Below are 22492 nucleotides of genomic sequence, written 5' to 3'. Positions count from 1 at the left end.
TCGAGGTAGCCGGCGTCCACCGAGCCGAGAGCAACGATTGGAGTCTCTCGTCCAAGAATTCCACGACGTTTTTTCAGAAGAGCTAGGCAAGTACAAGGGGACCCCAATATCGTTTCACCTTAATCCTGAAGTAGCTCCCATCCGCCTTAAGCCTCGTCGGGTGCCTTTTGCACTAAAACCAAAGATTGACGAGCAGCTCGATAAATTAATAGCCCAGGGTGTTTTAGAACCAACCGACCACGCCCATTGGGAAACCCCAATTGTAACACCCATTAAATCAGATGGATCATTAAGGATTTGTGGGGATTATCGGGCCACCTTGAACCACGCACTTCAGCAGAGTGCTTACCCGGTGCCAGTGGTTCAACACCTTCTCCACTCCCTGGGTGGTGGGAAGATATTCTCTAAATTGGATTTGGCACAAGCGTACCAACAGTTGCCCGTAGATGCGGAAACTGCGGAAGTACAAACTATCATTATGCATAGAGGCGCTTTTAAGTGCAATAGACTCCAATTTGGAGTGAGCGTAGCTCCGGGAATTTTTCAAAGTTTGATGGAGAGACTTTTACAAGGCATAAAAGGGGTCGTGCCATATTTTGATGATGTTTTAATCGCCGCCCCTAATAGAGATATCTTAGAAAAGCGTCTCAGAATGGTTCGACGGAAATTTAAAGATGCCAGCCTGAAGGTTAAAAAAAATAAATGTCAACTGTGTACTTAGAGGGTGGAGTTCCTTGGATACCTTCTCGATAGTCAAGGAATCCATCCCACGGATAACAAGCTAAAAGCAATTAAAAACGCCCCAACACCTAAAAATAGAACAGACCTCCAAGCCTTCCTGGGGCTCATTAACTTTTACAATACCTTCTTGCCCCAGAAGGCGACCGTAGCTGAGCCCCTACACCGACTTCTCGATAAAAGAGCAAGCTGGGTCTGGGGACATCGAGAGGAACGTGCCTTCCAACAAGTGAAAGATTTACTAACCTCCGATGCTGTATTGATGCAGTACGACGAGACTTTACCCTTAACTATTATATGCGACGCTTCACCGTTTGGAGTGGGAGCAATCTTAAGCCACGTACTACCAAACGGAAATGAAGCACCTATTGCGTTTTTCTCACGAACATTATCAAGGGCTGAAAGGAACTATAGCCAACTCGATAAAGAGGCCCTTGCTGTTGTATCAGCTGTGAAGCGTTTTCACGAATACGTGAAAATATAGACGAGCATTTACGATAATCACGGATCACAAACCATTGCTTGGTATTATAGTGGGAGATAAGCCAACCCCCTATATATTATCGCCAAGAATGACTCGTTGGTCTGAGTTCCTAGCTGCCTACAATTATCTGTTGCAACATTGCCCAGGGAAAGCCATTCCCCACGCTGACGCTTTAAGCCAGGGGTGGGCAAACTACGGCCCGCGGGCCACATCCGGCCTGTTGGTCTGTCCAATCCGGCCCGCCCCTGAAAAAAAATCGCTGGGCGTGGCGTATTGCCCTGTGCCGCGTGGCCCCCACAGCTGCAAAACAGTGTGGAATGATCTAGGGGTAGGAAAGAAAAGAAATTTGCAAAGTCCTCGGCTGGGAGTTCGAAATCACCTTCGAGTGCGACCTCTCCGAAGGTGAGTCCCCACCGATCCCCTTTTTTTTCCGGGGCTTCCAGGCTTAAACTTTGCAAAGGCAAAGCTTGCAGGCTGGAGCGTCTTCCCGCCGAGGAGCGTCTTCCACCCGGCGGGCAGGGCGGGCTGCTTGGAGCCACCTAAAGCTAGGCCGCTGCTGGTGGAGCCTTGCCCTGCCTTGGTGCCCCGTTTCCCGGCTCGGCGGTCCTGCTTGGGCGGCACTTTAAAGCCTGCTCCCAGCACCCGAGCAACTTCCCAGCAACTTTCCGCTTTGTTTTAACTCGCAGGCGCTCGCGCCTGGCCCCGAGCGCGCAGCGGAGGGGAAGCCCGGCGGGCGGGCGGGCAGGCGGGTTGCTTGGAGGAGGCGACCCAGCGGCGCTCGGGCTTCCCTCCGCCGTGCGGCTCGGGGCGAGGCGCGAGCGCCCGCGAGTTAAAACAAAGCCGAAAGTTGCTGGGAAGTTGCTCGGTTTTCCGGGGCTTCCAGGGCTTTGCAAAGGCAAAGTTTGCAGGCTGGAGCGTCTTCCCACCTCCGAGGAGCGGGAAGGGTTCCGCCCGGCGGGTGGGGCGGGCTGCTTGGATCGGGCTGCTGTGTGGCTCGGGGCGAGGCGCGAGCGCCCGCGAGTTAAAACGAAGCCGAAAGTTGCTGGGAAGTTGCTCGGATTTCTGGGGCTTCCAGGCTTAAACTTTGCTTGGGCGGCACTTTAAAAGCCTGCTCCCAGCACCCGAGCAACTTCCCAGCAATTTTCAGCTTCCTTTTAACTTGCGGGCGCTCGCGCCTGGCCCCGAGCCACGCGGCGGAAGGGAAGCCCGGCGGGCGGGCGGGCAGGCTGCTTGGAGGAGGCTCCGGGCTTCCCCTCCGCCAGGCGCGAGCGCCCGCGAGTTAAAACGAAGCCGAAAGTTGCTGGGAAGTTGCTTGGGTTTCCGGGGCTTCCAGGCTTAAACTTTGCAAAGGCAAAGTTTGCAGGCTGGAGCATCTTCCCGCCGAGGAGCAGGAAGGGTTCCGCCCGGCGAGCGGGCGGGCTGCTTAAACTTTGCTCGGGCGGCACTTTAAAAGCCTGCTCCCAGCACCCGAGCAACTTCCCAGCAGCTTTCGGCTTCCTTTTAACTCGCGGGCGCTCGCGCCTGGCCCCGAGCCGTGCGGCAGAGGGGAAGCCCGGCGGGCGGGCGGGCTGCTTGGAGGAGGCGACCCGGCGGTGCTCCGGCAGCAGCAACAGGCAGTTTCGCCTGGGCTCCGCTCAGGTGTCCGGCTGGGGCTGTCAGGAGTTGCTACCGCCGGCGCAGCTCGCGGCCCAGTCCGCGTTGCCTTGGGAAGGAAAAGGCAAAACCAGGAGCCGCTGAGCCTGAGCCTCCGGTGCCACTGCTCCCATTGCAAAGCACCGCCGCGGCTCTTCCTTTTTGCCTTTCCCTTCCCGAGGCAACACGGGACTGGAGCCGCGCGGAGCCGCGCCAGCGGTAGCAACTCCTGACTCAGGGGGCCTCCGAGGGGAGGGAAAGGGGGAGAAGAGGGGGGGGGGGGCGATTCCCAAAAAATCTTGTGCTGACCCGGCCCGTCTGTCAAATTTTAAAAGTCAATGCGGCCCCCGAGCCAAAAAGTTTGCCCAACCCTGCTTTAAGCAGTTCCCCACTTCCGGAAACCGTCAACGACCCAGCTCCAACCCTCACGACGCTCCAAATCAAAATGCTGCACTTGCCGCCACTAACAGCGAGAGACATCGCCATCGAGACAAAACGGGATCCTGTCCTGGCACGAGTTCTCAGCTGGGTCGAACGAGGATGGCCAGCCGACCAACTCCACGACGATTTCGCGCCATTCAAGAATCAGCAGACAGAACTTTTCTCCCAGAAGGGCTGCATTCTCTGGGGGGATAGAGTCGTCGTCCCAGAGAGGCTACAACAGACTGTTCTAAAAGTATTGCACGATGGACATCCGGGCATCGTGCGCATGAAGGCGCTCGCACGAAGCTACGCGTGGTGGCCGGGCATCGATAAGCAGATCACAGCCTGCATAACCACATGTCAGAAGTGCCAAGACGTTAGCAACACCCCACCTAAAGCGACGCCAACCGAGTGGGAAACCCCTCGAGGTCCGTGGTCCCGTATCCATGTTGATTTTGCGGGACCCACCAAAGGACACACGTTTTTATTAACAGTTGACGCCTATTCAAACTGGCTAGAAATCCAGAAGATGAAGACAACCACAACGGAGTCAGTCATTAACAAACTGAATAAATTATTTGCGCATGGGTTACCAGACGTTTTAGTTTCTAATAACGGTCCCCAGTTCACTGCCCTGGCATTTGAACAGTACCTAGCGGACCGGGGCATCCGCCATGCGCTAACCTCGCCAGTGCACCCTGCGGCCAACGGAAGGGCGGAGCGAATGGTACAATTCGTCAAAAAAAACCTACATAAAATGGACTATGGGGACATCGACGACAAGCTCAACCGAATACTCCTGCTTCAACACATCACCCCACACAGCATCACGAATAAGACGCCTGCCGAACTACTAATGGGGCGGAGACTTCCCTCCCACCTCGATCGTCTACATCCTTCTTATTCACCAGAAAAACCTTTCAGATCTAGCGGGAAGTGCCGCAAATTCAAGGTAGGCGACTTGGTGTTTGCTAAAAACTTTTCTGGCGACCCATTATGGGTCCCCGCAACCATTACCCAACCCACCGGCCCCAGATCCTACCGCCTACAGACTAATGACGGGAGAGCATGGAAACGCCATATAGATCAGCTTCGATCCAGATTGCCAACCACCTCCCACGACTCCCCTAATTCACAAACTGAGGGGGGAGGGGATATCGAGGAGACCGAAAATGAAATAGATGATGACGTAATCAAGGGGACCCAGCAACCCAACCAAAGAAACGCGCAATCTGAAGAAGAATCAAGGAGTGGGGTGGCATCACCGCGGGGAATTAGCACGAGGGAGGCAAGCCCACGGGACCCGGAAGTAAGCTTAGGAGACTGGGATAACAACAACGATAGCCACGCCGAGTCCTCCCGCACAGAAACGGAACTAGCCGCACCAGAAAACCTTGAAAATGCTCCACCGGAATCGGACTGCAGACAAAAACCGGTGGAGCAGCGAAAATCAAACAGGCAGGTAAAACGACCTGCATATCTACGCGAGTATGTTACCGCACCCCTCAAACGGAACCTAGGGGGGAGGGGTGTTATGAACTAATAAAAACTATTTAATAAAAACTTGGCAACCTCACGAGAAAAGCAGGCTCGTAATCCTGCACCTTTGATTGGCCCATGGATAGCGAGCTGGGATTGGTCCTTACAGAGCAGCCTGATTGGCTATTAGCTGAACATCTCTCATTGGGTACAATTTAAATGGTTAAACGCAAACCATTGGTTAACAGGTCAGCAGCCAGCTCTATAAAAGAGCTGCTGCTGCCCAGGGTTTTTGCTCTGTTCCTAATCATTAATAAAGAGTTGAAGTTCACTAGTTCTTTGCCTCGTCTCCGTTCCTTGCGCCCATGCTCAGAACATAACAGTTGGAAAAAGGAAAAATAGCAATTTTAGCAGGCAAGTTTGCTGGGTAATGAGTGAGTGGGCAGGGAGGGTTCCTGCGGGCCATGTGGGCAACGCAGCCTTGTGTTTCTGTGAAGCCTGGATTAATTGCTTTGGGGAGGTGCTCTGGGAGTGAGATTTCTCTGTGGTCCAACAAAATTTTCTCAAGGCCCACCAGTGGGCCACGGCCCATCAGTTGGCAACCACTGAACTAATCTACTTGGGCTACTGTAACTTGCATGAAGGAGTGAAGCTGGACCCAGAGAAGCTATGAGCAATATTCAAAGGGGAGGCTCCTCACATGAGGAAACAATTACAAAGCTTTCTGGGTACCTACACACTTTGTCAACTTCTACTGAAAATTCATCCATGCCTTCACCCAGATCATACTGCCAATCACCCATTTGCTAAAAACCAAGGGGCGAGTAAACCATGACTGAGTCAATTGTTCAAATGGATTATGAAGTGCCAAGCAGCTTTTGAAAGCTTAAAAGACTTTTCACTGCAAAGTCCATCAGAGTCTAACACCAAAACGTGGATGAGCCTTTTTGTTATTCAGGTGGACATCAGTGATGTCGCTGGAGGGGCTGTTCCCCCACCCCAAAAAAACCTCAAGAGTTCTTGTAATGTCTTATTCCTGTAATCCTGCACCTTCACTTCTAGGAAATTCTTGGAAGCTGAGTGCAGATGGGCAGTGTGGGAAAAGGAAGCCTATGCTGTATGCTGGGCCCTATGATTTGATGCCATGTATTCAAGAGCAGTAAGATCTCTTTCCAGATGTGGATAAACCACAAAAACCTAGAAGCATGCAAAATGCCATGAAAGCTCTCTCTTCCAAACAAGTGAGTGGGTGCTGTACTTTCACTGGCTTAATTTCTCCCTGCGCTATTTGCTGGGAGGAGGGGAAAGTTCCCGGCTAATACATTGTCTCCACAAGCACAATAAAACAGCTCCAAAGAGGAGGCTGTTAACTCCATCATCCCTTCCCAATGAGTTATAGCTCCTGTGATTGTCTGGGCAAAAAACAGGGTGAAACCCCAGCTACCTGATGAACTCACTCAAATGTTACATCTGCCCTGGTGGATGATGTATGGTTTAAACAACATAAAAACAACATGACACTATGCAACAGCTTAGTGTGGATGGGGACAAGCTCTATAGCCTGGTACTAGAATGCTGCCATGATTCCAAGATAACTGGCCACTTCGCATTTGTAAAAATCTCCGATAAACTGAAAGACAAAAAGGATAAGTACAAAAATTGGAAACAGGGACAAATAACTAGGGCAGAGTATCATCAAATAGCCTGAATCTTCAAAGATGAAGTCAGGAAAGCAAAGGCTCAGAATGAATAAAGATTTGCAACAAAAGTCAAAGATAATTAAACGTTTATTTCAACATATAAATAGCAACAAGGAACAGTCAAGGAACAGTCACTCCACTAAAGAGAGAAGATGGCAAGGAAGTAACAGGCAGTAGAGAGAAAGCAAGGTCATTCTTTGTATTAGTCTTCACACAGAAAGAAACTATAGCCCGACCCATCAGAAACTGTAAAAAACAGACTAGAAATAAAAATTAAAATAAGCAAGAAAATAGTGAGAGAAACCCTATCTGATTTTGACAAATATAAATCCCTGAGACCTGATGGATTACACCCCAGGGTTCTGAAGGACCTTGCAGATGCTGTGTTAGAACCATTGTACCATATCTTTCAAAAATCCTGGAGCACTGGGAAATTATCAGAGGATTGGAAAAGAGCTGGTGTGGATCCCATCTTCAAAAAAGGGGAAAAACAGACCCAGGAAATTACACATCAAATATTCTAATATCCGTACCTGGGAAGATACTGGAAAAAAATATCAAAAAACAGAACTGTGAACATCTAGAAATAGTTATAACTAATTAGTAAGGGTTTGTTAAAAAGAGATCACGCCAAAGCAATCTTATTTCATTTTTTGACAAAGTGACCAAATTAGTAGACCAGCAAAATGCTGTGAACATAGTATATTTAGACTTCAGCAAGGCATTTGGCAAAGTAGACCACTACTCACTTCTTGGTAAACTAGAAAAATGTGGGATAGACAGCAACACCACCAGATGGATTTGTAACTGGCTGATAAACCATGCTCAATGAATAGTTCTTAATGGTACTACTTCTACATGGAGGGAAGTAAGCAGTTGGATACCACAAGGTTTCATCTTAGGCCCAGTACTCTTCAACATCTTCATTAATGACTTAGATGAAGGAATAGAAGGGGAACTCATCAAATTTGCAGATGACACTAAGCTGGCAGGAATAGCCAACACTCCAGAAGACAAACTCAGGATCCAAAAAGATCTTGACAGACCCTATCCATTAACTTGAAATTTAATGTGAAGAAAAACATGATTTTACACCTAGGCAGGAAAAACCAAAGATACAAGTACAGATTAGGCGAAATCTGGCTTAAAAACAGTAATTGTGAATGGGACCTTGAAGTCCTAGATAGTGGTGGGGTTCTACCAGTTTCCCTACCGGTTCAGTGATCACACACTTTGTGTGTGCGCAGCTTTCCAAACACCAGCTGAGGCTCTGCCACATCAATCAGCTGAGAGATAAAGAACAGAAAAGCACAGGGTTAGGTGGGAGGGCTAGTCCTGCGCTTTTCTCTTCTTTCTACTCTCAGCTGATCATCGGAACTTTTTTACGACTGGTTCGGCTGAACCGGGCTGAACCAGTAACATTTCACCACTGGTCCTAGTGGATGATCACTTAAACATGAGCCAGCGGTGTGTGGCAGCAACTGAAAAAGCTAATACAACCCTTGGTTGTATAAACAGAGGCACAGAATCAAAATCACATGAAATATTAGTACAGTTTTATAAATCCGTAGTAAGACCACACCTGGAATACTGCATCCTGTTTTGATCACCACATTACAAAAAAATGTTGACACTTTGGGAAAAAGTGCAAAGAAGAGCAACTAAGGTAATTAAGGGCCTGGAGACAAAAAAACGTATGAAGAACAGTTGCTGGAATTGGGAAGAGAAAAGAAGGACTAGGAGTTTCATGATAGCAGAATTCCGTATTTGAAGGCCACACAGCACCAGAAGGCAAGAAAAGAAACAATGGATGGAAACTAATCAAAGAGAGAAGCAACTTGGAATTAAGGAGAAACTTCCTAACAGCTTGCCTTCAGAAGTTGTAGGTGCTTCATCACTGGGAATTTTTAAGAAAAGACTGGACCACCACCTATCTGAAATGGTATTGGGTCTTCTGCTTGAGCAGGGGGTTGGACTAGAAGACCTCCAAGGTCCCTTCCAGCTCTATTCTGATTGATTGAAAACCCTACATTTAGTAAGGTGTTAATTTTGGTGGCCAAGCATGAAAAAGGATATAGAAAGCTATATGGCCAGCTGCGCTGTGTGCACTGCAACCCAAAAACACCATGGTCTCTTACAACAAGTGACTAACCTACTGCCCCCTGGGAGCAAACCACCATGGATGTTATTGTAGAATTACCCAACAATTCAGGCAACACCATCATATGCTGGTCATGACCATTTTTCCAAGCAAATATATTTATTGTCATGTCAGAAAATTCCCTTGGCGCAAACCTTAGTTAAACTCTGTGTGCAACATGTCTGCTAACTCCATGGTGCCCCAGAGATGATCATCTCTGACAGAGGCAAATAATTTACAGCCTGCTTTTGGTGTGAATTCTTAACATTATTGGGAACATCCCAAAAGCTTGGCAACTCGCACCATCTGCCCAAAATGGAGGCTGTGAACATATGAATGGTATTATGGAACAATGCCTCCGTTACTATATCAATTAACAACAAGACTATTGGTCCAACATCCTCCCTTTTGCGGTGGTATAATGCCATGCACTCTGCATTATATATTCACACAATTCCATGTAGCAACGGGGCAAGATTTCATGGCTATGCCAGAGCTCCCATAGCAGCCCGCCCCCATCGCTGAGTGGATAGTATCCCTACAAAATACTATCACTTGCAAAATGCTGGAGAATCCAGGGAAAGCCACAAAAAATACATAGACAAAAAAAAAGGCAAACACAAGCTGGATTTCAAGTAGGAAATGAAGTTTTCCTCTCTACAAAGTACTTGCAGTCCAGACAACCTTTGAAATAAAAATGGGGTTTCCAGTATGTTGGTCCATTTCCCATTGTCAGGATCATCAACTCTGTAGTTATAAAAATAAAACTACCTAAGACCATCCAACAAGTTCACCCAGTGTTCCACTGCAGCCTTCTAAAATCAGACACAAATCACTTTGCACCCTACTACAAAACCACCACTACCTCCCGTCCTGATTGAAGGGGATCAACACTTTGAAATTAAAGATATTTTAGACTTGTGTCTCCACAGAAGCCACCTCCAATATCTAGTTCTGTGGGAGCATTTCCCTGCTTCTGAATCTGAATGGGTCCCATGTCAAATCCCTTCCACAACCGACCCTTACAAGCCTAAATAATTCCTAATTTTTCTTTCCATTTTCTCTTTTCTCCCCTTCAGGTTTAGCTCTTTTCAAGGGGGGCAAAATGTCAGAACTGCCATCTTTTGCTCACTTCTATGCACTTCTATGCTTCATTTAAATGCCAGTCTGCCATAAGTTATGGGGAGAGGGGACATTGGGAAGGGAATCAGAACTGGGAAACTGCAAGCAAAATATGGGAAAGAATAGTTGTGCCACCATTTTAGGCTTTTGGTAAAAATAATCTTCTTTTGCTACATATGAAGTTGAGAGTGATTTTTTTCCTGAGGGACCAGGTTTGGGCCAGATCTGACAGAGGAGAATATTTATAGTTGAACTGTGGGGTTCTTGGTGCATTCTAAGTTTGGTTGTTTTCTTTCACACATTTTACTACCCAACTAGGTATTCTCATTAATTCTAGAAGACAGTGGGATTTACTCTCTGGCATTTGCCCTCTCAGTATTTGTGGGAGTACTTTTGATGACTCCTGTTTATAGTTCGATTGAATTGGTATTTTCTTGTTTAGGATATAGTTAACTTCTTGATGGTTACTTTCGTGTCAAACTTGATATTAGCCTCTACTTATCTGGGTGTTGATTGTTGGCGGAAAATGCTTTAGTCTTTCAGTTTTTCATTGTCTCTTGAATGACATGTAGATATTGTTTATCTTTATGTGCCTGTTGATGGCTAAATGCCTGGCTTCTGAGTATTGTCTAGCATTTTTGGACTTAGCTTGATCTCATAGACCCAAAATTTCCCAGTAGTATTCCCGTAGTATTATAAAAAGTTCCAAATGTAATTAATGGCGCAGCATTATGGTGCAACAAAACACAAAACTAGGAAATTGGGGAAGATACTTTTGAATCCTTGTCTGACAAAAGTAACATTAAACAGAAATCACATTTTCTAACAGAAAATTATTTTTAAAAAAAAGGAGGATTAGTTTTAGACAGAAGATAACAAGAAAAAAACTCTCTAGCATCCAATGAAACTGTACTTGTTTCTACACATAATATGACATTTCAGATACTTTTGGAACCATCAATATGATTTGAATAAATTATTTTAAATAATTAAATAAACAAACAAACAAATAAATGTTAAGCTTTGTTTAAAAAAAAGCTAAAGAAGCTGAGGAACTACCTTAGTTTGGAAACTGTGCAAGCTGCAGGGATATAATGGGCTTTTTTTGTGCAGTAAAAACACCAAAACTTTGATTTTCTGATAGTATATTGATAGCTTTTGTTCTGCACAGAATAAATGCTTTTCTCATGTTCCCCTGTGAACCTAATTACATTGTTGATATAGAGTAATGTTGGAATTGCACAATCAGCTAAAATAGATGGGTGAAGGATTGAAACAGCAAGCACTTGGATTTAAATAGAGATTAGAAAGCAATGAAGATAACATGAAATCTTTTCTTACACCTTTATAGTTTGGAACTGTTTTAGATAAATTTTCACAAGGGTTACATTTAATTCTCAGGGAGTTATTTGAATAAAGTGACTGAATAATTAGGAGCAGGTTTTTTTACCAATAATGGAAAGGTTCAGATGGTCTCACAGTGTCTTCCTTGGTATTAGGTAAAATGTGACTTAGAATAAACAAAAGTTGTAAAAAGGGGACACAATATTTTCCTGTCAAATGATAGAAAACTAAACAATGGCCCACCACTGATTGTTTCCCTCTAAATCCAGCCTGTTCTTCAGCAATAATATTTGCATTTTTACCTAATCTATTAATTTTAAATATAAATGTCTGTCATAAAGTTTATTTACTATGGTTAATGAATTAATAGGCCTTTAATTTATAGGGTTGAGAATATTTAGTTTACTTTTGTATAATTATGCATATATATATAGACTGATTCCAATCAGATGGAAATATTTTAAATATTTGAAGGTGAATGAATGAAACAATACCAGAGAATTGGATAGAGCCTAATATAGCATTGATTCCAAAAGATGACCAAGGCATGACTTCACTAAAAATTATTATTCAGTACCATTAATAACTATAGGATATTTCCAATTATTTTTCTGATAGGATGAAAGCAATTTTAGAAGACTTTATTCATGAAAATTAATGTGGGTTTTATTATGGTTGTCTTTTGGAATCAATGCTAAATTAGCCTCTATCCAACTATGAGTTATTGATTTGATTATTCATATAATATTTTATTGTGCTGTATTGTAATATTATATTATGTTATATTACATTATATTTTAGTTTGTAGTATAGTACGATAAGATAAGATGATAAGATAATTGTATATCAAAACCAAGAAAGTTACACTTTAGCTTGGTATAACTTGTATATCCAGCCTTAGATCAATTTTTTTGGGTTATTTTACTATGACTATATATTAGCAACCTTATGCAGGCATTTCCCTCTCATACAAATATATAATCATGCCAAACTTTAACCATGCAAACCCATCATGTAGTTTTAATTTAGTCTCTACCGTGTGTTTTGTAATAATACAATAAATTAAGAATAATTCAATTGATTTGATTGATTGATTAAATGCCATCAGTTAAGAGCCATAGTGGCACAGTGGTTAGAATTTAATACTGCAGGCTAACTCAATGGTCACTTCAGGAGTTTGAATCTGAGCGATTCAAGGTTGATTCAGCCTTCCATCCTTCTGAGGTTGGTAAAACAAGGACCCAGATTGTTGGAGGCAATAGGCTGACTCTGAGAGAAGGCTAGAAAGCACTGTGAAATGGTATATAAGTCTAAGTGCTATTGCTATTGCTATCAATTATTGTTGACATTTAAAGAAAACACAGAGATTTTCTCTAGGAGGAGGATAACCAACCAAACAAAAAATGAACTTACCCTGAATTGCTGGTCCCCAAGCAAATAAATAGTACCAACTTAGGTGGAGATCTACGATAGTTTCATCCCTGGGAACCTTCACTGGGCGCTTAAATCGACATGTGACACGGTTATTTTCAAAAATACCTTCTTCATCTCTGGCAGGGTTTCTTTGAATCTCTTTTGCCCACTGACCAACATTGTAGAAGTGATGTATTCTGACTCTTCCATTATCATCATGAACACAGGCCATAACATCATCTCCACCCTAATTGAAAAATGAACTCAGAATTTCACTTGAAGATTTCTACTGAAGTATGAAGTTAGGTAATCTTGGCATAAGTGATCTCAGTGTTGGGGAATGAGATAAGGGTCAAATTGCTGAGATATTATGATGCTCTGAGAGAATATCATGCTTCTTTTGGCCTGCTGCACTCACCTTCATTCAAGTCCTCCCAGCAACCTACTTTCTCTGCAATCTCTGTCTTTTGACTGCCCTGACTATGGAATTGCCTCCCTCTGCTGCCCTCAGCTGATCCTGACTGTCTTGCTCCTCGTGCTGCTGCAGGGATGCATCCAGGCAAAGCAGCTGTTGGTCCTTTCAAGGAGGAAGAAGATGGCAAAGTTCAGTTGAGAGCAATGGGGGAAACAGAGGTAGCTGTTGATGATGTTGGCAGTGGAGTGCAGGACAGCCAAAAGGCATGAGGATGGGCATCGTGAAGGCCTTGCAAAGGCTTGACAAAGGGTCAACAGCTGCCTCAGCTGGACATGCCTTGTCACCAGTGGGAGCAAGAAGACAGAAAAGGATAGACTGCAGGGATAGATGGTAGCAGGATGCAGGGCAGCCAGAAGGGCAGAGATGGGAGGAGATAGGCAGATGGGAGAAATTAAAGTGCATGTTGTGGTTGAAAATAGGGATAAGCTGCCTGAATTTTGATAATATAAAGTAGGGTACTGTAATTTTGAGAACCAATCATAATTGCCATTTTTCTGATGTCATAATAACTGAATGGTTGCTGAATGATCACTGAATGAGGATTACCTATTTGTAACCTTACAAATCAAGATAATGCCAGTACCCATGACTGGTGCTTCTTGTCTGAACTACTTCTAAGAACTGACAGATAAACCTGGGTTAAAATTCCATCTTACAATATTAAACCCACTCGTTTCTTCTTTTTTTCCTAGAATGTCAAGCCCTGTTCTTTATGGCTTTCATATATCTAACAATGTATACAGTAACCAAAATAGGATCAAATCAAATTGCTACTGATAGAAATTGCACAACTTATTTTCTCAATTAGTGGGATAGAGGCCACAAAATTTGTGTGTTAGATTCTTATCCCTCCTGGCCAATTAAGGCATCATGGGAGGGGACGCTTGAATGGGTCTGGGAAAACTCTTAGAGAATCTGCTTAAAAGGATCATTGCATGACCCAGCTAGCCAGTACAGATTTGTCCAGTTTCCAACCTCTCCTTTCTAGGGAAGATGGTGAAGATAGTGGTTACATGGCAGCTTTAGAGAACTCTGGATGAAGTAGATTATTTAGAACGCTTTCAGTCAAGCTTAGTCCAGGGTTTGGGACTTAGACAGCACTCATGAATGAGCTCTAGTGGAAGCAGAAGGGAGGTAAAGTATCCACCCTAGTTCTCCTTGACCTCTCAGAGGCATTCAATGCTATCGAATATGATATCCTTCTGAGCCAGCTCCAGGAATTAGGGATGAATGGCACTGTATTCTGCTGGTTCTCCTCCTTCCTCCATGGCCAATTCTAGTTAGTGTTAATAGAGGGAGAGAGATCTAGCTTGAAGTCCCTACTTTTTGGGATGACTCAGTACTCCGTTCTCTCTCCTCTTCTATTTCATGTTTACATGAGGCTGTTGGGTGAGGAGGTGGTTTCATTGTTTGGGGTAAGTTATCACCACTATGCAGTATGTAGATGACACCCAGCTTTTTATCTCTACTCCATACCCTTGAGTGATGCCATAGATATCTACCTCAGTATCTGAGGGCTGTTGGGAAATAGATGGAGTGAAACATTTCTGTTTCTAGCAAGACAGAGTGGTTGTAGTATTTGGACTCTTGGAGACAAGGTTCTTCCATCTCTGTTCTGGATGGGGTTGCACTGCCCCAAACAGACCCAGTGCACAGTCTTGCAGGGGTCCTGCTGCTCCTGCTCGAAAAGTGGCAGATGTAGTTTGGAGGGCCTTTGCACACCTTCAGGTGGAGCATAGTTGCTTCTATACCTCGACCGAGAGACCCTGCTCACAGTAACTCACATATTATAATCTCTAGGTTAAACTACTCTAACGCATTCTACATGGGGTTGCCCTTGAAGACCAAAACTTCAAGTGGTACAGAATGCAGCTGCATGGATAATAAATATACAGCACATGTAACACCACTCCTGCCTGAGCAGCACTGGCTACCAGTATGTTTCTGGGTGCAATTCAAGATTACCTATAAAGCCCTACATGGCTTGGGACCAGGGTACTTGAGGGATTGCCTTTTTTTAACAGTGTCTACCCGCCCTACTAGGTCAAACAGAATGGGCATGCTGCAGATCCTAGCAACCAAAGAATGTCAGTAAGCAGGCACAAGCCACTGCAGAAGAAGGCAGGCTTTTTCTGCAGGGGCTCCTGCTCTATGGCAGGGGTCACCAACCTTTTGGACCTCAGGGACCACCAAACTCATAATTTTAAATCCTGCGGACCACTAATATGAATTTTGACTTAGGGTGGCTTGCTGAGGTTGGTGGGAGAGAGAGAGAGAGAGAGAGAGAGAGGGAGGGAGGGAGGGAGGGAGAGAGAGAGAGAGATCTGATGTAACCTCTCTCTCTCCCTCTCCCTCTCCCCCCCTCACACACAGACACACAGAGGCAGGGGTGGGATTCAAATTTCTTAACAACCGGTTCTTGGGCATGGCCTAATTTGTGGCTGTGGCTTGGTGGTCATGTGACTGGGTGGGCATGGCTTGTATTATAAATATTTAGGTAAATATTGAATTTTTTTTATTAAAAAAAGCCACTTTTACCCAAAATCAGGCAAAGCAGGCAGGCAGATAGAGTTGCTCACAGAATCACAGATTCAGAGTTCTATCTTTCTGCCATTGACTATCTGTGCGTGTCACATAAAATTTGCTTGCAAGCAAACTCACAAAGTTAACTCACAACACACCATGTATGTAAACATTGAATTTTTCATTAAAAAAGAGCAACTTTTTCCCAAAATCAGGCAAGGCAGGCAGGCAGATTAAGTTGCTCACAGAATCACAGATTCACTTAGAGATCAATGATTCTGCCATCGGCTACCTGAGTCTGCACTGAATAATAGAACCTTCAGTCCTAAGGGAGGTTTGGCTGTGCTTAAAAGCAGAGCTGAAGATTTAAAGACTAGCTAGAAAGCAAGAAATCCAATCATTTCCTGCTTCCTAGCTAATCTAAATCTCCTGGCACAGCAGAACAGCTGATGGTCGGGGGGAAGGAAAAATAGCAACTTAGCAGGCAAGTTTGCCGGGTAAGGAGTGGATGGGCGGGGTGGATTCCTGTGGGCCATGTGGGTGGCACAGCCTTGTGTTTCTGCGCAGCCTGGATTAATTGCTTTGGGGGTACTCTGGGGGTGACATTTCTCTGCGGACCACCAAAATTTTCTCGTGGACCACCAGTGGGCCGTGGGCTGTGGACCACCGATTGGCAACCACTGCTCTATGGAATATCCTCCTTTCAGACATTAGAATAGCATCAACCCTGTTAGCCTTTCGTAAGGCCTTAAAAACCTGGGTATCTTCCTGAACCTGGAGTGCTGAATGTGCCAAGGGCCCAGTTTCCTGACTATATTGATAGCAAACCAAATATTTTGTTCTTATGCATCTTGAATAGAATGTTTTAAGTGTTGTTACTGGTTTTAATGTTTTTCTTACTGTTTAACTTTTAAAAAAATATTGTAATATATGTTCTGAATTGTAAGCTAACCAGAGTCATTTACTGAGATTGGCAGCTATAGAAATGGGAGGAGGAAGGAAGGAAGGAAGGAAGGAAGGAAGGAAGGAAGGAAGGAAGGAAGGAAGGAAGGAAGGAGGGGGAGGGAGGGAGGGAAGGAGGAAGACCTAGGAATATTCAGATACCTAGAAAGGAAGTATAGTGTAAGTTTTTCATGTGTGATTGTTAAAATAACAAGGAATTGAAAGAAAAACAGTAAAATCCCTCTGATCAGATATGTTTTTCATTAAAAAATTCAAATATAGAATATCAAACATAAAAATTCAAACTTAGGTTTAGAACCAAATTTGCCATGGCCAAAAATAATAAAGAACAAGTTTATTGATTAATAGAGATAGAAGGAAAAAGATTTACTTAAAATCGTTTATCACCCTTAATTGGTAATCACATTTTGGTCATTCTGTCCCATCATTAGAATTGTGCATAATGCTAAATGTATTGTTACATTTTGTCATTATTTTTATTCAAATAATAATTTTAATACCTTTTCTCCAAGAAAAAGCAGTAATTATATGAGCAAAGAACACATTCTTACCATTTTCTTATCGGAGGAAAATCCTACAGCTACCCAGCCATCAGCTTCAGCACTCAATTCAAACTCTATGTCAGCTCCTATTCTGCGGTAACTGAGAAAATAGTCGCATGAATCTGCAGTGCATCCAGGTTTACCATACCTACATGTGATAAAGGAAATGGAAACCATTCAAAGAACTTTCCTCTTGAAATATATCTGTATTTGCAACTGAACAACATTAAATTAGCAGTTATTTAAAGGATATATTGGACCTAGTGTACTGCTCTCTCCCTATTTATTTAAGTTTTATTGAATTATCTGTTATAGTATTTTTTTTCTACTTTGCATATCAGTTTTTGATTCATTAGCTTATCCCCATCCCTGAGGATAGGAAGAAATTAAAAATTAAAACAAAATGTGCTCTGTCAATATGATTTCTACAAACTCAGATAAGAAAACATAAAGCATACTGGGCATATTAAATTCTATCTGAATACTGAAAAACAATGAGGTCTTGGAACCCCAATTTGTGCTGCAACTAGAAAATCTAGAAAAGTAAAATCATATAGTACTCTGTTGGAACAATAGATACAATGAATTGTCTTCTATTTCTGCATTCTTGTCAGTTGTTCCAGTATAGGTAGTAATTACTTCACAAATATTATTTGGAAGACCCCAAAAGCTCACTTCCTTTATATTATGAACAGAAACAGTGCCTTTTTAATTTGCAGCAGTAAAATATTGACTTGCTAAAATATCATTTTGAAGTTGTTGCACAAAAATATTCAGAAGGCGGAATCCTTATTGTTATTGATTTGCAATCTTTAAGGGTTGCACACCAAATAACAATAAGGAAATTACTTAATTATAATGACCCGCCCTGATTTTGGGCTTTTACACATGTGTTAATTTGTTTGAAATAACTTTGTTGTTTCACTAGAGGAACATTAGTTTTTGATCCCTCAGTTTGACGTTACAATAGGCAACTCAAAGCATTGTACCAAATACTTCCATGGAACACTGCAAGTTGGAATATATTTCAGTTTCATATTCTTTTATTTCTGGAAATTTGGGCAACAATAGGTATCAGAGTATATTTCTTAGCTTTGAATGTTTTGAAAATGTCTCCCATTGTCAAGAATGGTATTGTTACAGGCAGCCTTCCGTTTTTTCTTTCTACTAGACTATGAGCTGAGCTGATTGAACTCGGCATTTGTCAGTACTTTGTATACATATTTGACAATTGAACAATCGCAGAATCATTGGGCTGGAAGAGACCTTGGAAGTCTTCTAGTCCAACAGTACAACCTTTTCTCACCACTGAACTGCATTTTGTTGGATAGGACCCAATGCTCAAATATAAAGTGGTACTATCATTTCTTGTGATCTTAATTCATGACCTTCTCTTGACGCAGCATTAGGAGTGGCGGGGAGGCAAATGCAGCATACTACTGGCTCATACTTAAATGTATGACACCGAGATTCCACTCAATTACTATAGTTAAGCCAGGTACTGCCTATGCTATACATATGCATTTGTTTTTTTCCCACCTAAGTGGTAGGACCTTACACGATGTATAATTTTTTTTTCTTATCACTGAACTGCATCTTACTGGACAGGGTCAAGTTTGTCAAGATCCTTCTGAATCTTGAATCTATCTTCCAAAGTGTTTGCAATTCCATCCAAACTTTATGTTATGTGTAAATTTGATGAGCCCCTCTTTTATCACCTCATCTGGGTTATTTATAAAGAAGTTTAAGAGCACAGGGCCCAAGACAGAGCCCTGAAGTACCCCAATATGTGCTTTTCTCCATGTAGATGCATCTCCATTGAGGATTACATGCTGGGTGCACTTGGTTAGGCAACTGTAAATCCAATTGATGTCTATCCCACATTATTCCACCTTACAAAGAAGTAGCCTGTGATCTATTTTGTCAAATGTCTTACTAAAATCCAGGTATATTATATCCATTGCATTTCCCTGATTCATTAACTTAGACACTTTGTCAAAGAATGCAGTAAGGTTGGTTTTTAGCATACCCATGCTGTCTTCTAGTAATTGCCTGATTCATTTTTAGGTGCTCATGAATCTGCTGGTTGATTATTGCTTCCAGGATTTTCCCAGGTATTGATGTCAGGTTGTTTGGAATGTAGTTTCCTGGATCCACCTTTTTGAAGACTGAAACAATGTCAGATCTTTTCCAATCCTCTGGTAGTTCCCCTGTGCTCCAGGAGCCTGAAAGATTTGGTTAAGTGGTTCTGAGATCACATCTCGCTGGTCTTTCTGAATCATGGAATCAGATTCAGGAACCGTCTGGACCTGGTCTAGAGTAGATAGGTGTTCTCTTACCAATTTCTTGCCTATTTTGACCTGCATTCCTGTTCTGTTCCCCACAAAATTGCTTTTGATGGATTGGACTATTATTTTTTTCCTTTTGCATGAAGATAGGTACAAAAAAAGGAACTAAGCAGTTCATTTTCTTCCTGCTGCCTGTCATCTCCTTACTATCTTCTCCCATTAGTTGATTAATCATTTCTTTGACTTTCTTCTTATTCGTTACATGGTTAAAAAAAAACCTTTCTTTATTTCTGGCATGTGTTGTAAGTCTTAGCTCATTCTGAACCTTAGCTTTCCTTTGACTTCATCTTTGTAGATTTTGGATTATTTGCTGGCATTCTGCTTTAGTTATGTGCTTTCCATTGTTTACACTTGTCCTTTTTGTTCCTCAGTTTGTCAGAGAGTTCTATATGACTACATCTGGATTCTTGGATTATTTTAATAGACTGTTGTAAATGTCTGAATTGATCAAATCTTCTACCAAATTGATCAGTTATTGAGTTAAAAATGTGCTGGTAGTTTATATGCAAGGTTTCCATTTCACTTTGCACATTCAATCTGACCTCAAAATACTTTTTTAATCAAGGAAAATACTTGTACGTTTTTGTCTCCATATCTTGTTTGTAAATTTTAATTTTAGTTTCAAAGATTTTTATGTATCCAAACATAAGCACCACTTACCTTCATGTTGTATTCTTTTTCTATTAACAGGTCTTTATATACAGCTGCAAATTGTACAAGACCTTTGTTCTTGAAGTGGTTTTGAGGAATGCTCTTTTCCAGCCTCTGCAACCTCCCTGTTGTTGTGCAATTTTTAGAGGCTCCAGAAGTCACACAAGAGTGTACCCCATTCTCATGAAGCTTCTGGAGCCTCCAAAAATTTTATGAAAGATTCTGAAAGATATGCAAGAACATGATCTCATGGAAAGCTTCAGAGGGTCTGGAGGCTGCACACCCTATTCTCATATGACCTCTGCAGTCTTCAAAAATCACACAAGAATGGGATGTGTTTTCAAGAATTGGCTGTTGATGAATGCTGGCATAAATGCTAGCATGTCACACAGAATGTCATAGCATGTCACCTTTGATATCCATACATATGTTTCCTATCACTGCCCTAAAGCATCTTCAAATGTTGTCTTATCTGAAATTTTTACTGATCTACATCTAAAATGTTTCAGGAGAACTTTGTGGAATCAATGGTTTGTTTCAGCTTCAAAATACATTTTCTATTTTGAACATTCCCCTAGTGTGTAATGTAATGTAAGCCTAATACAGCACAATACACGACCAGAGATATAATTAAGACTGAGGTCAGAGCTAGCCTTTGTTTTTTTTGTTTTGTTTGTTTGTTAGATTTGTGGCTGGGGGCTTCTGCAACAGGATTGACCACCTATATTTTTGCTTTAACAGAAAAGTTAATAATTAACATTCATTGTTCACAAGCTTTTAAAAGAGAAAATTAAGTATTATGGCTTTCCCCAATTTTTTTAAAATCGAGTAATATGAATGAATAACAATTGTGTTTGAGCTCATTCTGAACATGAACTGTTTGGAAAGGTTTCACAATCTTTTCAAGCCCATCAATTACCTGAGAAACTATAAAATAATGTAGAGCATTCACATTTCTTACCGTGTTCTCCTTAGATTTAATGACAGCAATTGGGACTGGGATTGCAATTGCTAAATGATGCGGTCATATCATTGCATTGCTTAGCAACAACACTCCAGGCAGATCCAGTTGCTGGTGTAACTTCAAGAGATATTTTTCAATGGGAAGCAGTGGGAGTTCCAGGAAAGGATGCTAGGGAAGGCCCTTGGATGCCTGGCGCAGACAGTATATGAGTTGGTGGGATGGGTTCTGCAGTGCTATGCAAACACAGGGATATCAAGAGGAGGATGTGGGTTAATGCAAGCACAGGAAGGGTGAGGGAAGGAAGTTGCAGGTCAGTATAAGAAGACTAAGCTGAGAGAAAGTGAGGATGGGTCTGTGCAAGTGTAGAGGCCAAGGGAAGGTTGCAAATTACAATTATGTGACCATCGAATGCTACAACTGTAGCAAGTGCAAGCCAGTTGCCAAACATCTGAATCATGATCATGTGACCATGGGAGCACTGCAATGGCTGGAACTTTGAGGACCAGTCATAAGTACTGGTTAACATTTTTGCAATGTTGAATGATAGGTGAGGACTACATGTATGTGGAACATTTTGTCCACCTGGAAGAAGTGGGTAAGAGGAGTCAGAAAAGTATGTGGTGTCTCATGTGACATTCTGTTGTGACATCCACTGTGTCTTTATTGTCTTCTTTTTAATCAATAGCACACACTGCCTTATTTTTGGCAGATATCAAGCTATTATTCTCAGCATGGCAACATTTTGGCATGGCAATATCTGTTATACAAATATTGACTCATAGGTTTGACCAATGTTAATGTTAAATAAATGTGACATTTGAAATAGCAACCAGATAGCATTTTAGATATCCATGTCTCTCACTTCTGTTGCTATCTTCCATTATGAGATATACTGTTATATATGTAATGAACATGTGTGTTATTTGGTTCTCTACTTTTGACATGTGTTTGTATTTGTACTTATTTTTTCATCCATAATAAAGAGTCATTCACTGTACTGGTATCAGGATGTAATCTGTACAAAAATTGTGCAGTCTATAATTTGTCAGTTGTAATAAAGCACTTTAAGTTTCATACAAGTGTGCCTATTCTAAGTTCTGTACATTGTAAACCTGGCATTTTCATTTTGCATTTGGATTATTGAAATATGCTCTACATGGGGCTACTCTTGAAGAGCTACAGCTAATGCAGAGTGTAGTGTCGTGGACAGTTTTTGGGGTGCCAGGAATGATGTAATATCACTGCTCCACAAACTGCACTGGCTGCCAGTTTGCTTCTGGGTGCTATTAAAAATATTGGTAATCTTCTTTAAAGCTCTTCATGACATGGGTCCAAATTATTTGAGGGACAGTTTTATCCCAATGGGATTGGCCACTCCACCCATGCTGGCAGAGGAGGCATACTGCGGGCCCTATTAGCTAGGGTATTCCAGTAGGTGGGGTCCAGGAGAAGAGTCTTCTCTGCCATTTCTCCTTCCCTTGGAACATTTCCCCCCATCCCCAGAGTGAGGTTGGCTCTAACCTTCCTGACCTTTCACAAGAGTTTAAGACC

At 42.6% G+C, this 22492-nt stretch overlaps 1 protein-coding gene across 1 annotated transcript in view; it reads right to left on the bottom strand.

Annotated features, from left to right (window-relative positions):
• The window catches only part of FRRS1L (ferric chelate reductase 1 like), a 69414-nt gene that overhangs the window by 7722 nt on the left and 39200 nt on the right, over positions 1–22492 (bottom strand). The window contains exons 3-4 of the mRNA XM_026678308.2: positions 16988–17126; positions 12476–12722 (exon numbers count right to left, since the gene is read on the bottom strand). Coding sequence (XP_026534093.1) covers positions 12476–12722; positions 16988–17126 — 386 coding nt within the window. The remainder of the gene's footprint in view (positions 1–12475; positions 12723–16987; positions 17127–22492) is intronic.

Source organism: Notechis scutatus, chromosome Z (genome assembly GCF_049901735.1).
Source record: "Notechis scutatus isolate UNSWTSFEM ecotype Mainland chromosome Z, rNotScu1.2, whole genome shotgun sequence".
Classification (NCBI taxonomy): domain Eukaryota; kingdom Metazoa; phylum Chordata; class Lepidosauria; order Squamata; family Elapidae; genus Notechis; species Notechis scutatus.
The sequence above is the reverse complement of the archived record's forward strand: the minus strand, read 5'-3'. Positions and strand labels throughout refer to the sequence as shown.